Raw genomic sequence first — 12,164 nt, 5'->3', positions numbered from 1 at the left:
TGCTGGCAATTTATAATGAAAGTGGTATTTCACCCTGAAAAAAAATTAGTTGCTTACTTTAAAACAGAGGCAGTCATTTAGCCTTGTTTGGTTATAAAGAAGATTGTCAAAAAGATACAAAAGCAATATTGATTCTTCAGATAAATATGTTCAAAAACTAGAAACAAATTTTAAAGGCTCAGAACTTTATTTAAGCTTTTAAGCCAGCTTCTTCCCTCCAGCTTCCAAAGAATTTTTTCTTCCCATTTTTCATATATGTTTTATGTGTCAACCTGGTGAGTAGTTGGATATTTCAGCTCACACATAAATACTCATTTCAACATATAATTTTAAGTGCATTTAATATATAATTGATATTTGTGACAGCCTCTCCCCAAAATTATCACTGGATTAAAGTTAGCATTCATAGAGTTATTTGCAATTATTTAAGTTCAAAATGACCCAAACTATAAGGATTACCATTTAAAACACAGCCTTATTACCATAGGGAATTTTAAACAGTATGTCTGTGAGATTTGGAGTGCATATCCCAAATAACTCAACTGAAATCATAACTGAAGTGATCATGTGTTATTGGACAGAAAGATATACTCAATGAGAAATCAAATTCTTGTTTTCCATAATTTCACCATAATTTTATTTTGTATTTACATTCTTCAATTCCTAATGCAATGGTCTTGCTGAGGACTGGGGGGATTAGAGAAGAGACATGGGGTTTGGAGGAGAGGAATCAGAGGTTTTATATGGACAACAATAATTAATAAAGCTAACAGGATGTGAAAGTCTTCCAGAAGAAATTCTTGCAGCCAGCTTTGCGTTCTCGGGGTGCCATGGCAGGGTTTGAGTTAGCAGACCTCTGAAGCTCCAGCCTCATTTCATCCTGCTCAGCAGCCTGGGACAAATCTTCAGGTTCCAGGGCATCGTTCTCAGTCTGGTTGGGTTCAGACAGCAACTCTGCCAAGAAGTACTTGGCCAGTTCCTGTATGGGGTGGAAGGAAGAGAGAGAGAGAGAAATAGAGAGAGGATGAGGATGTAGAAGAAGAAGTGGAAAAGCCTACTTTGAAAAGCAGATTCAGCCACAGCCAAAACCCAATTTTCACAGCTGTGTACTTTTGTCCCACTTGAAATCAGTTAAGGATGTAAAAATAAGGGTATTTGTTATAATCACCAAGTTACACAAAGAGGCTTGAAAAACATGAGATGTTTAGGCAAGTTTGCTGCTTCTGTAGGCTTAAACACACACATAAAGAAAAATAGCAGATCGTTAAAGCAGTTTTGCATAGATAAAACATATGCCAACACTGTAGTTCAATTTCCATACCACGAGCTGCAAACCGAGATTGTTCTTACCGTTTTTACCAAGTTAACTGCAGGGAACGAGACCTTGCACAATCTTAAACATACTGTGCTCCGTTTTCAGAGTGCTCATTAGCCCCCCACCCCTTCCAGCTGCGTGGGAGAGAGGTGCTTGCTTAGAACCGAGGCAGCTTCAGAGGTCCGCGTTTTCAGCACCTGGGTCAGCACCTCCCTCCAGCAGCGCGAGGGAGAGATGCCATCATCCCTTCGTGCTCAGTTACCAAGGTCTTGGAATTTTCTTGAATGCCAAAGAACCCACCTGAACTGTGACCCACTGCACTGATCATAAGAAAAGAGGAAGAAGAGATTCTGGAATTTGAAAGTTTTCCTAAGAGTTTTGGGACCCGAGGGACCCAGAAAAGCACCGAAACGCTTCTGCGGGCACCTCTTAAATCCACCCAAAGGCGCAAGAGGCAAGCGCGCAAGACGTTTGGCTAAAGGAAGGGTGGGGGATACCGGAGAGGGGAAAGAAAACGTCGAGGGAGTCTCCTTACCTGTTTCCCGGCGGCAGCAGCCAGGGACTTCTGCAGAAACTGACGAAGTCGGGGATCCGAGGGTGCGCCCGTGACTCCGCCCAGAGCCAGGACGATGGAGAGCGCGGCCAGCGCGCACTGGAGGCGGCAGGACAGCATCTCGGCGGCGCCGGGAAGCCGAGCTAGAGGGCTGTTGGTCAAACTCTGGGAGCCGATCCGCAGGCAGCAGCGACGGCTCAGAACCTCGCGACTCCTAAAGCGGCTTGTGTGCTCTTCACCGTCTCCCCCCTTTTTAAACTCTATCTCTGACGTCAGACTAGGAGGCGCCCCCAGATCTCACCAGCGCCTTTACGCACCATTACCCTCATGAAATCAATCACAGAAGTGAGAGGAGGCTACACAATCCAAAGTGGGTACTTAAAAAAAAAAAACCTGTGCACACAAGCCCACGCAATTCCACACATGCCACTCTATGTATTCAACCTTTTACATTCGCTCAGTGCTGCACACATACACATTCCATGATTTCTCTCAAACATGCACATGTGCACACTCGATTACACACACACACACACACACACACACACACACTCAGCCCCAGAAGAGGCAAATCACTATATCACATATAGCTGCGTGCACATAAATGTAGTCAGACAACTCTATCATCACATTCAAGCTTTTTAGAGGGCCAAACAGAATGCAGAAATATACATGTGTGACCGACCAGTGGCGATTCGGAGTCATTCCTCTAAGAAGAGATTTGAGAATAGAATGTGAACGTAGGAAGAACTGAATCTTCTTTCTCTATTATTTCTGTAAAAATTCTTGTACAGTAAGAGGTGATGGGTTCTAGAAGAGCTTCAGTTCTCCCTATAACAGAGGAGAATGTTCTTTCTTTAGGCTTACACACCATCCCTTTTTCTCAGCAGCTGAGTGATTTCTGGTTTACCTGCCTTTCTCCTGTGACAAAAAAAAGTATCAAAAACAGATTTTTTTAAAAGAGAGATTGACTGCATTTTGGTGCCTAGAAACTTGAGCTGGAAAGCAATCTCAGAACCATCTACAAAACCTCATAGTTTGAGTCACTGAGCCTAGAAACGAGCAGTGAAATGCTCTAGCTCACATACTGCACAACTGGAGTGAGAACGAGGCCTTCACATTCCAAGGCTAGGCTTCTGTTCCCTCAACTCTGAGCTATCCAACAGATTCCTCGCCAGTAGGAGCAGGTTGAGGTCAGGGACAGGCAAAAGACCACACAAACACCCAAGAACCCTTTGAACTTAAGGAGGAAGAAATTTCCTTTACCCCAGGAGGTTCTTCTAGATGGTTTAATAATCAAAGTGACATGAGACAGATTAACAGGAGAAAAACAAAGTTTAATTACATATGTACAGGGAAACCATAGGTGTGGATTCCAAAGACAGGCAGGGAGAATGAGGTATACATGTCATCCTGAATAAGGAGAGGGATGTAGGGGTCTGAGACATCAAAGGAAAAGGGAAGCTATTCACAGTAATATGAGAAAAGTATATATTTGGTAAACAAAATACTTGATGACCACACAGAAACAATGGGGCACAGAGAGAAATTTTAACAGCCTTTCTCACATTGCTTCCTGCCTGTCACCCCTAGTTACATTATAATATAGCTATCTATGATAGCTCTTCTGCTGGAGTAGTTCCTGCATATAAATTATTTTATGCTCTTGGTGTGGGTAGGGGGATGTCAAAGTGTCTTCTTGAGTTTTTGGGCCTTGATGGTTTTTAGCTCAAAACAATCTGCATGTCACAATGTGACATCTTGGGGTGGCCTGCCCTTGGTCCCTACAAACATATGTGACCACTACTGTGTATCTGTGTGTGGGAAAAGGATTAAAAAACTATTCATCAGATCCAGCATTCCCCTGTCTCCCACACACATAAAAAGGAAGTTTAAGAAATGCTGCCTAGAATTCTGGCTGGGTTCAATTAAATGTTTGCTGTCTAGGTCCAAGTTCTGACATATATATATATTTTTTAATAATTCTTCGTCAAGTAAGGGACAGATAATATCCTGACACGGACCAGATGATTCCTTCAGGCTCTTCAATGGGTTGATATTTTAATGTCTTTAAGCTCACAAAAAGCCAAAAAAGATAGGCTGCATCAACAGAAACCAAGGGATGCAAAGAACTTGGCCAATCCTGCACCAGCCAAGTATGTATTCTTGATACTTAGACCACAGCAACAATGTTGAAAGACAAGAGGGATGGAAAGGTGTCCTGAATGGCTTGGAGAGTTGTCACCATTTCTTTTGTATCTGTAAGGCAGGGCAGAGAAAGAATTCACAGCAAAGAGTGCTAAAGCTTCCAGGGCTTGGCAAGTCCAGACAAGGCTAAGCAACAGCAGAGCATTAAAAAGTCACTTGTATGTGTTTGCATAGTCTGGGAGAGCAATGAATCTGAGACTGAGGAACCCAGACCTAAGAACTACATATATTTCCTCTGTATATCCCAAGGAAGGCCCCTGACTGGGGACCCAAGAGTCTAGTCATATCAGTCCAGCTGTCTCAAGGTACTCCCCCAATGTTCTCACATCCCCTCCACCCAGGACTTGGTCTTTGGCAGCCCCATCAACTTCCCTAAAACAGCAGCCAACCGAAGAACAAAGAGCAGCCCCGCCATCTCGCTCTGGCATCTCCTCTCCCTCCCTCCCCGGACTTCTCCTCTCCTTCCACATTTTATCCTCCTTTACACTTTCTCCTCTCTCCTCTTTCTCCTTCCCCTAACTTTTCTCTGAATTTCTCTCTGAACCTTCCTTATGAAATCCTTCTTTGTCTTGCTCTCCACTCCCTGTCCTCACTCCTCTTGGCTGCTCTTACCTCTCCTCATTTTCTGACTTTGGTCCGGTTCAGCCTGGTTTCTCTGAACTTCTCCTTCCCTTCCCTCCTTGCTTGGCCAATATCTAGTCCAGTCTCTGCCTCTGATCTCTTCTTCTCTCTTCTCCACTGTTTTTCACAAAAAGTACTCCTGATTGCTGGTTATTTAAGGACTGACTTGGGAACGGTGAAGTCTGAGTTCTTCCTTCAGAGCCCGGCTGACGTGCGGAGGCTGTGGATGCGATGACTTCTCGGTTTTGTTTCATTTTAGTTTCAGTTTGTTTTATAATTCTTGCATTGTTAGAAGTCTAGGAACCACTTAAGAGAGAAGAAGAGTCAAGACAAAAGGGGACCTAAATTCTTTCTAAAACCCTTCAGGGCCAAGTTTTGTGTTAAGTTTGATTTAACATAAAGGCACTTGAAACTTTCCCACCTGAGCCTTCTGCAGCCAACTCCCAGGGTCTGTCTACCAAGTCACCAAAGCTGGTAGAAGGAGGGGGTTGAGGTTGTACTAGGACCCTATTTCCTAGGCCTTGGCCACCAAGAATCCCCCCAATCTTCACACAGGCCTCTGTGGCTCACAAAGCACTCTCTCATCCACACATCAGGGCATGCTAGCCCCAACTCACAGAGGAGGAAATTGAGGTCATGACAGCATAAAAGCCTTGCCCAAGGGCACACACACAGGGAGAGGCAAGATCAGAGGGAGGATATTACTCCACATTAGAACCTTTCACGCCTGACCCAGAGATGTCAGAAATACCTGGCTGAGCAGTCTGTAGCCAGGATACAAGTGCCTCTAGAAGGTACCCAGGACTCTTTCAGACCTAGCTGTTCTGGCTAGGATTTGATTTTCTACCTCCATGTAAAATGCATATTTGTGGATGACTACCTGCCAATATGAGGATTAGAAACTCATTTTAATGAGAAACAGTAAAATCTGTGTGCAAACACAGATGTTCAATATTAAGCAGTGCAGGGAAATAGAAAGTACTGGGAATCAGGAGACCTGGGTTCTAGTTCCAGTTCTGCCCTAGTCCAGCTGTGGGCCCTCCTGTCTCGGCATTGGTTTCCTCAACTGCAAAATAAAAGGCTTGGTAGATAAGCTCTGTGGCTTCTTCTGGCCTTGAGAATCAAGGAATTTAAGTTTAAGGAAATACAGGGACAAACTGGAGTGTATTATTATGCTAAAATGCTGTTCCTTTCTCAAAATGAGGACTCTATAGTAGAAAAGAATCTGCTGTTTATGTACTGTGAGGGAGGAGGCCAGTCAGTGGACATTTCAGAAGCCTGTTAGAAAGAAAACTTGCTCTTGAGTCTTGTTTCTGTTACTGACCTGCCCTCCCTCCTCTGGACCTCAGTTTCTCCATTTGTAAAATTGATTCATACATATTCTTTCTACAAATAAGTACTGAGAATGTGCACTGTTCAAGAGGTCAGTTACATAGCACTGAGCTAGATTGACGAAGTCCTATGAAGAAGACAAACATAAGCACATTAATTAATTAAATAATTAATATAGGTTCAATCTGATAAGGATTAAAGCAAGGTATAGAACATGATGGCTAGGGGAAGACCCTTCTGAGGGAGAACTATCTGAGCAGAGACATGAATGAGGTGAGGAAGCTATACATGCAACATCTATATAGAGATATTTCTTTGTCAGGTAGTAGGATGACCCTGAGGTAGAAACATGTTTAGTACATTCAAATATCAGCAATAAGGACAGGGAACTAGAACAGAGTGGGTGAATCAGTGAGGGCTAGGAGATGAGGCCAGCAAGGCAGGCAGTACCAGGTCACACAGAACTTTGAAGGCTGTGGTAAGGAAGCCATTGGAGGATTTGGAGCAAGTGATTGACTTAATTTGGTATTTTTTAAAGTAATGCCTCTGTTAAGTGGAGAATTAACTCTAGGAGGGTAGGAGTAGAATCAGGGAGATACTTTAGGAATCTAAGAACCATTTAAGAGAAAAGGAATCAGGAAGGAAGGAGCACATTCTCTCTTATGCTCCTATGGCCCAGCTGGTTGATTTGGCACAAAGGCCATTCATACTTCACCCCAGCCTTCTGCAGCCAACCTCCAGGGCCTGTCTGCATGGAATGGGAGGTGGTTTGTGGTTACAGAGACCTCTATTCCACAGACTGGTTTAAGCAAGAACAGGAGGTGTGGGGCTGCAGGGGTAGCTGTGAAGGCAGTGAGAACTGCTAGGTCTGAACTTCATTTTGAAATAGGACATGCTGATAATTTGTTTGCATATTGAGTTAAGGAAATGAGAAGAACAATGGGTTTTAACACCAAGAAAGTGATCTAGACATTTCCTAAAGTGCCTTAAAGTTCCACAAATTCCTGAGTGTAGAAAATGAATTTCTGACAGACATCTGGATATTTTACAAATGGAAATCCTTTTGACTTCCCAGTCAGAAGAAAGTACAATTACAGGCAGTGGAGAGAAACACCCTGGAATGATGGGATGATGGGAAGAGCCCTGGACTATACGTCTGAAGTCTAAGACTGAAGTGCTCAGTTCTTTCCCACTTAAAATGGGCCTGATAATCCTTGTTCTCACTAAAATATGATTTGAGAACCAGATCAGGTAATGTAAGTAAAAGTGATGGCAACCTACAGGACATAATAAAAGATAAAGACTTGTACTTTTGCTGCTTAGTGGCAGCAGCCAGCCCTGAGCCAGGGGTGATATTCAATGAGCCAGCTTTTGGGAGTGGGAATGTCACTGCTGATGTTCTGACCCAACTAGGCAGGCAGGCCTTCCTCACACTGGGGACATGTAGGGTGTGACTTAAATGTCAGAAAGATCTCTTCCATAAAAATGCAGCAGATGGGTGCTAAAATTCACTCATTAGAAAATAGTGTCTTATCTTTTACATACTTTTCCTTGGAGACATAGCACATTAAAACTCAGTAGCTATTAACACTTTAGTGTGAACTCATATGTTAAATTGACCTATCTCTAACTACTAATAGCATCCAGCTTATCTTAAGATGTCTCCAAGAGTCTCTCTTTTAGAATCAATATGTCCCACTCCTGTGCTCATAAGCGTGTCCTTTGTGCCCTGAGAGAAACACTCACAACACTGTTTTATGTTTCTGTTCCTCAGGTGTCTATATGTCCTCATCTGTGAGAGTTCATCTGAGAACAGAAACCTTGTCTTAGCTATGTTTGTATCCTCCTCAGAGAGCACAAAAATGTGAGGCACAGGGTAGCTGCTGAAAATCAGTGGTTGGGATGAAGACAAACATCTCCCTCTTCATATGTTTAGGCTCTGCGGATTCTGTAGGTAAGACAAATATTGTGAACCTCGGGTAGCTGAGGACCGTATCCTTTGGCCCCCGACTCTAGGTAACCAGTGCTCTCAGGAACATGTCGATCAATTAATCAGCCATGAGCTGCTGAAGGAAAAAACCCTAAACACTGCCTAATATAATCATTCTTATATGCTAAGGACTAAGTGATGTTGTCATGCAATATATCATACATACCTCTTTTGGAAGGCCAAGGTGGAACACATCCATTATTCACTGGAGTAGGTGTATGTCCATGATACAAAATAGAAGTGAATAACAGTGCTAGCTCACCTCTGGGCAGTGCTTCACATTTGATTGTGTTAACACCAACTGGACAAGGCATGGAATGGAGGCCCCAAGTTGTGGTTAATGTGTAGCTCTTTCTGCCACTCTATTTCCTCTCTCACCAGAGGTAGGTAAGGAAACTTTAGCCCTAATTCTCCTCTTGGCTTTTCTTTCTCTTTGTGGGTCCATTAGTCTCTCCAGAATCTTCCCACCTGTCAATCTATGACTTCTGCTCAAGATGCCCAGTGAAATAAACTTGAGCTGCACTCTGCCCCACCCAGAGGACAGCTCCCAGTTCTCTCTACCTAGTTCCTTCTAAAATCGAGGTGTGAAATCTGAGGTCTCCCATGTGACTTGCTGGTGCAGGTGGTGGGGAAGAAGCTGGGGCTGAGAAATGAGGCTGGAAACTGAGAGCCCTTCCCCTGGGGCAGCGCAGAACAGATGGATGGCGAAGCTGCTCCTGAGTGATCCGGAGAGCCACTCTGGAAGGGCATGAGAGAGGCTCTGTACACACAGGCGTGCTCCTGGGAGAGCAAGTCCCCCTCCGGCAGCCCCCATTCCGCACCCTCACACACAGGGGCACTCACCTGGAGGCGTGGACCCTGGCTTCCCACCTGGACTGCCCAGGAAACATTTTAAAGCCAAAGATGCCGGGTTCTGATGCATGAACCTTTATCTTTTAAGAGCTTAATTCTAGTCCACAACTAGAATGGGCTCTACCCCGAGGGAGCAGTGAGGTCACCGACCACCTCTCTCCCACCTCACTCTCCTCTGTCCCTTCTCCCTGTTACCTTCCTCTTCTTTCCCTTTCTCTGTCATCTTCCTTTCCTCTTCTCCCGTCCTTGCTCCCCTCTGGCACATGGGAAAACTCAAGTCAAGAGAAGAAAAGAGTCTCTCTCAAGGTCACATAACCAGTATCAGAGTCAGAACCTCTGATTCCTTTAGTCCCATCATCTACCCGCGATGCAAGTGCACTGTGAAGCTCGTTGGATCCCTTCTGCCATGTGGTTGAAATCATGTTGTAAGATGGGCAGCTCCTGTCCTGTTCTCTGTGTACCTCGCAATGGCTTGAAGCACGACCCTTTTCCCTGACAAGAGTATGGGATTACTGTGTCAGGCCTTCGTGCTCTGTGTCCCTGTCTGGTGCATTTTCTAATCCCATAAAACAATCAGACTGGCTCCTCAGGGACAGCACCACAAGGCAGCTCCCACCCACTGGCCAGAAGCTGTTGTTAAACTGAACTCTCCTGCCCTCTGCTGGTTCGGCTGGTAGAAGACAACTTCATCTAAAATTTTAGGGCAGGATTTTTTTCATTCCTTCAATTACTGCAGCAACTTTTTAAAAGCACCCACTATGCAGAAAGCACTGTTCTTGGTGCTGGAGTTGCAAAGAAGTTTGCCAAAAAGAACTTCTTTCTTCAAACATGCAATTATTGAACACTTTGTGCTGGACACTGTGCTGGGAATCCAGAAAAAAGCAAAACTCAATCCTTGGCTTCAAAAGAAGTCATGATCTTGGTAAATCATATAGGGTTTTGTCTGAGCCATATAATCAAAGGAATAATACTAGAAGAGACCACAAATACCTTCTAAGCCAGGACTAGTCACTGTAAGTTTCCCAAATTAGGTCTGGGACTTCGTGCATACGGCCTCAGGGACAGGCAAGTTAGGGGGTGGGGCATGTTGCAGGAATTGTTTCATTGAAGCAGAAGGCTTGTAGCAAAAATAAAGTTCAAAAACATCAGTTCTAATTCAAACTATCCTGATGTGTAATCTTACATGTAATCTGAATGCTCTTCAGCCTTACCAACCTGTACTCACAATCCATGTCACATTTGTAGGTGGTCTCAGAGTCACTGACTTTTTTTTTACCCTCATTATCTGTGGAATCTCACTTGCTTTGCAAGGGCCCTCTATGAGGGGAGAGGCTCCCAAGGACGCCTCCTGTGTGCCACGGGCTCCTCTGTGTAGCTGTTCATGCCCTCACCACTGTTCCTGGCCACAGTGATCGTTCCCAAGAATTAAGGATACTTCCCCCTAACCACTGCTCTCTTCATGATGCTCTGAAGTACCACACAGGGTTCTCTTACCCCAGTGGCTTTCAAACTTTAAGCTGCAACTAGCATAGGAAATACATTTTACATCACAATCCAGTGCGCACTCACACCCCTGCACACGTTTCTCAAAACAATCAACTTGCAGTGTTACTTAATTACTTACAATGAACTATGGTGTTTTCTTTTTCCTTTTCTCTTTGATGCTCACACCTTAACCCCCAGAACCTATGATGTGACCTTATTTGGAAATAAAGGTCTTTGTCAATAAAATTAAGTTGAGAATGTCAAGATGAGATCATCCTGGATCATCTTGGGGACCCTAGATTCCCCCAAAGAACAGAGAAGAAGGCCATGTAAAGAAGGAAGCAGAGACTGGGGTGCGACAGCCATGAGCCAAGAAACCACCAGAAGTTGGGAGAAGGACAGAAGTGTGCCCCAAAGCCTTTGGAGGAACTGCTGCCTCCCTGACACTGCCTCAGGCTTCTGTGCTCCAGAGCTGCAAGGGAACATGCTCCTGCTGCTTGAAGTCATCAGTGTGTGGTAACTGGTTACCGCAGCTGTAAGAAACTGACAGACTAACCAAGCCCTACCTTTCCCTGAACTCTGAGGAGACTAGACAGAGCAGGGTTAATCCCAGTTATCCTTCATGCCTGGGCGTGCACCTCCTCCTCCAAACTTTTAGCCCCTTCAAGGGGTTAGGCTCATCCTACCAGATGCTTTCTTCCAAGGGCAGGTTCTGCTAGGGGCTCTAGAATTTCTTCGTACAACTTGGCTGCTATTGCAAGGCCCTTACCCTTTCGGACAGGCACATCTTCATCAACTGAATGCCAACCATGGGCAGACTAAAAAGATTCCCCCAAGTTGTTCCTCAATTCCACATATGAAATACATTGAAACTGGAAACCAGGCGTAGCACAGCAATGGCGGTGGGGGGGCGGTGGGGTTATAAAACCTCAGAGAAATACAGACCACACAGTGAATTAGTGGCAGGTGAGTGTTTATCTGAATGCTAACATCACAAGCATGAAGAATATCAGGCTTTCCTCTCTTCTAAGGGAGTCATAGGAAATAGATGCTCTAGATGATAGGGTCTAACCTCCATTCCTCAGGTATATTTTGCACCCACTCAGCTTTCAATCTGTTTATGTAATTATCTGCTTTGTTCACTGAAGGTGAATCACTGTGTCTACCTCTTACTCTAGCTCTGAACTTCCAAGTCATAAAACCTTTCTGATAAAACCTTTCTAAATAATCAATGCTATGGTTTGGGGGGAAAAAAAGCCATTGGCTGAGCAACATTTGATAGCAGGAGTCACAGGGAAATGAATGTCAGCTTTGGGTTCCTAACAAGAAGATAAGTGCAGCAGGAAAACTGTGTTCCTAGATCCAAGAAGAGATGGGATGAGTTCTGATGAGAGAAGATTCCTGCCACGAGCACCATGTGCACATGGCAACCCCCAGGCCCTCCAGGCCTCAGGGCTCACGCTCACCTAAAGCCATGTCTTCCAGAACCTAGTCCCCATTTTCTTCTTTCAAAGAGTCTGGACATGGCTGCACAGATTTGCTCTCGGAACTGCAGAAGACTGAGGCAAACATAAGCCCTGTCCTTCTGGAACTCAGAGCACAAAGGGGCAGACCCAAACACCTTAATAATTCTGAAATAAGAAGTCAGTCTGTGGTTTTGTTTTGTTTTTGTTTTTCATGGTAGCAATTACCTTACTGTCTAACAATAGTTTGTTTGCATGTCTGGCTCCTTGCAAAGGGCTTCCCTCAATTTGCTTTCTCATCTTGATTTACCTAGAAGATGGCCTGTAACATATGAGATGCTCACA

At 44.4% G+C, this 12,164-nt stretch overlaps 1 protein-coding gene across 1 annotated transcript; it reads right to left on the bottom strand.

Moving 5' to 3' along the window:
• Window positions 1-607: 607 nt before the first annotated feature.
• Window positions 608-2,115, bottom strand: SST (somatostatin). Its single transcript, XM_017652459.3, has 2 exons — window positions 1,851-2,115; window positions 608-979 (listed from the first exon to the last, which is right to left on the bottom strand). Exons 1-2 carry the CDS (start codon window positions 1,986-1,988, stop codon window positions 767-769), a joined length of 351 nt encoding a protein of 116 aa, XP_017507948.1. The 5' UTR covers window positions 1,989-2,115; the 3' UTR covers window positions 608-766.
• Window positions 2,116-12,164: the final 10,049 nt, after the last annotated feature.

This window comes from Manis javanica, chromosome 3, assembly GCF_040802235.1.
Source record: "Manis javanica isolate MJ-LG chromosome 3, MJ_LKY, whole genome shotgun sequence".
Taxonomy (NCBI): domain Eukaryota; kingdom Metazoa; phylum Chordata; class Mammalia; order Pholidota; family Manidae; genus Manis; species Manis javanica.
This window is presented reverse-complemented; position numbering and strand designations above follow the sequence as displayed.

Coding starts and splice junctions, on each gene's coding strand:
- SST (XM_017652459.3), bottom strand. CDS start 1,988: ATGCTGTCCTGCCGCCTCCAGTGCGCGCTGGCCGCGCTCTCCATCGTC. Junction 980..1,850: donor CTGCTGCCGCCGGGAAACAG/GTAAGGAGACTC, acceptor CACCCCATACAG/GAACTGGCCAAGTACTTCTT.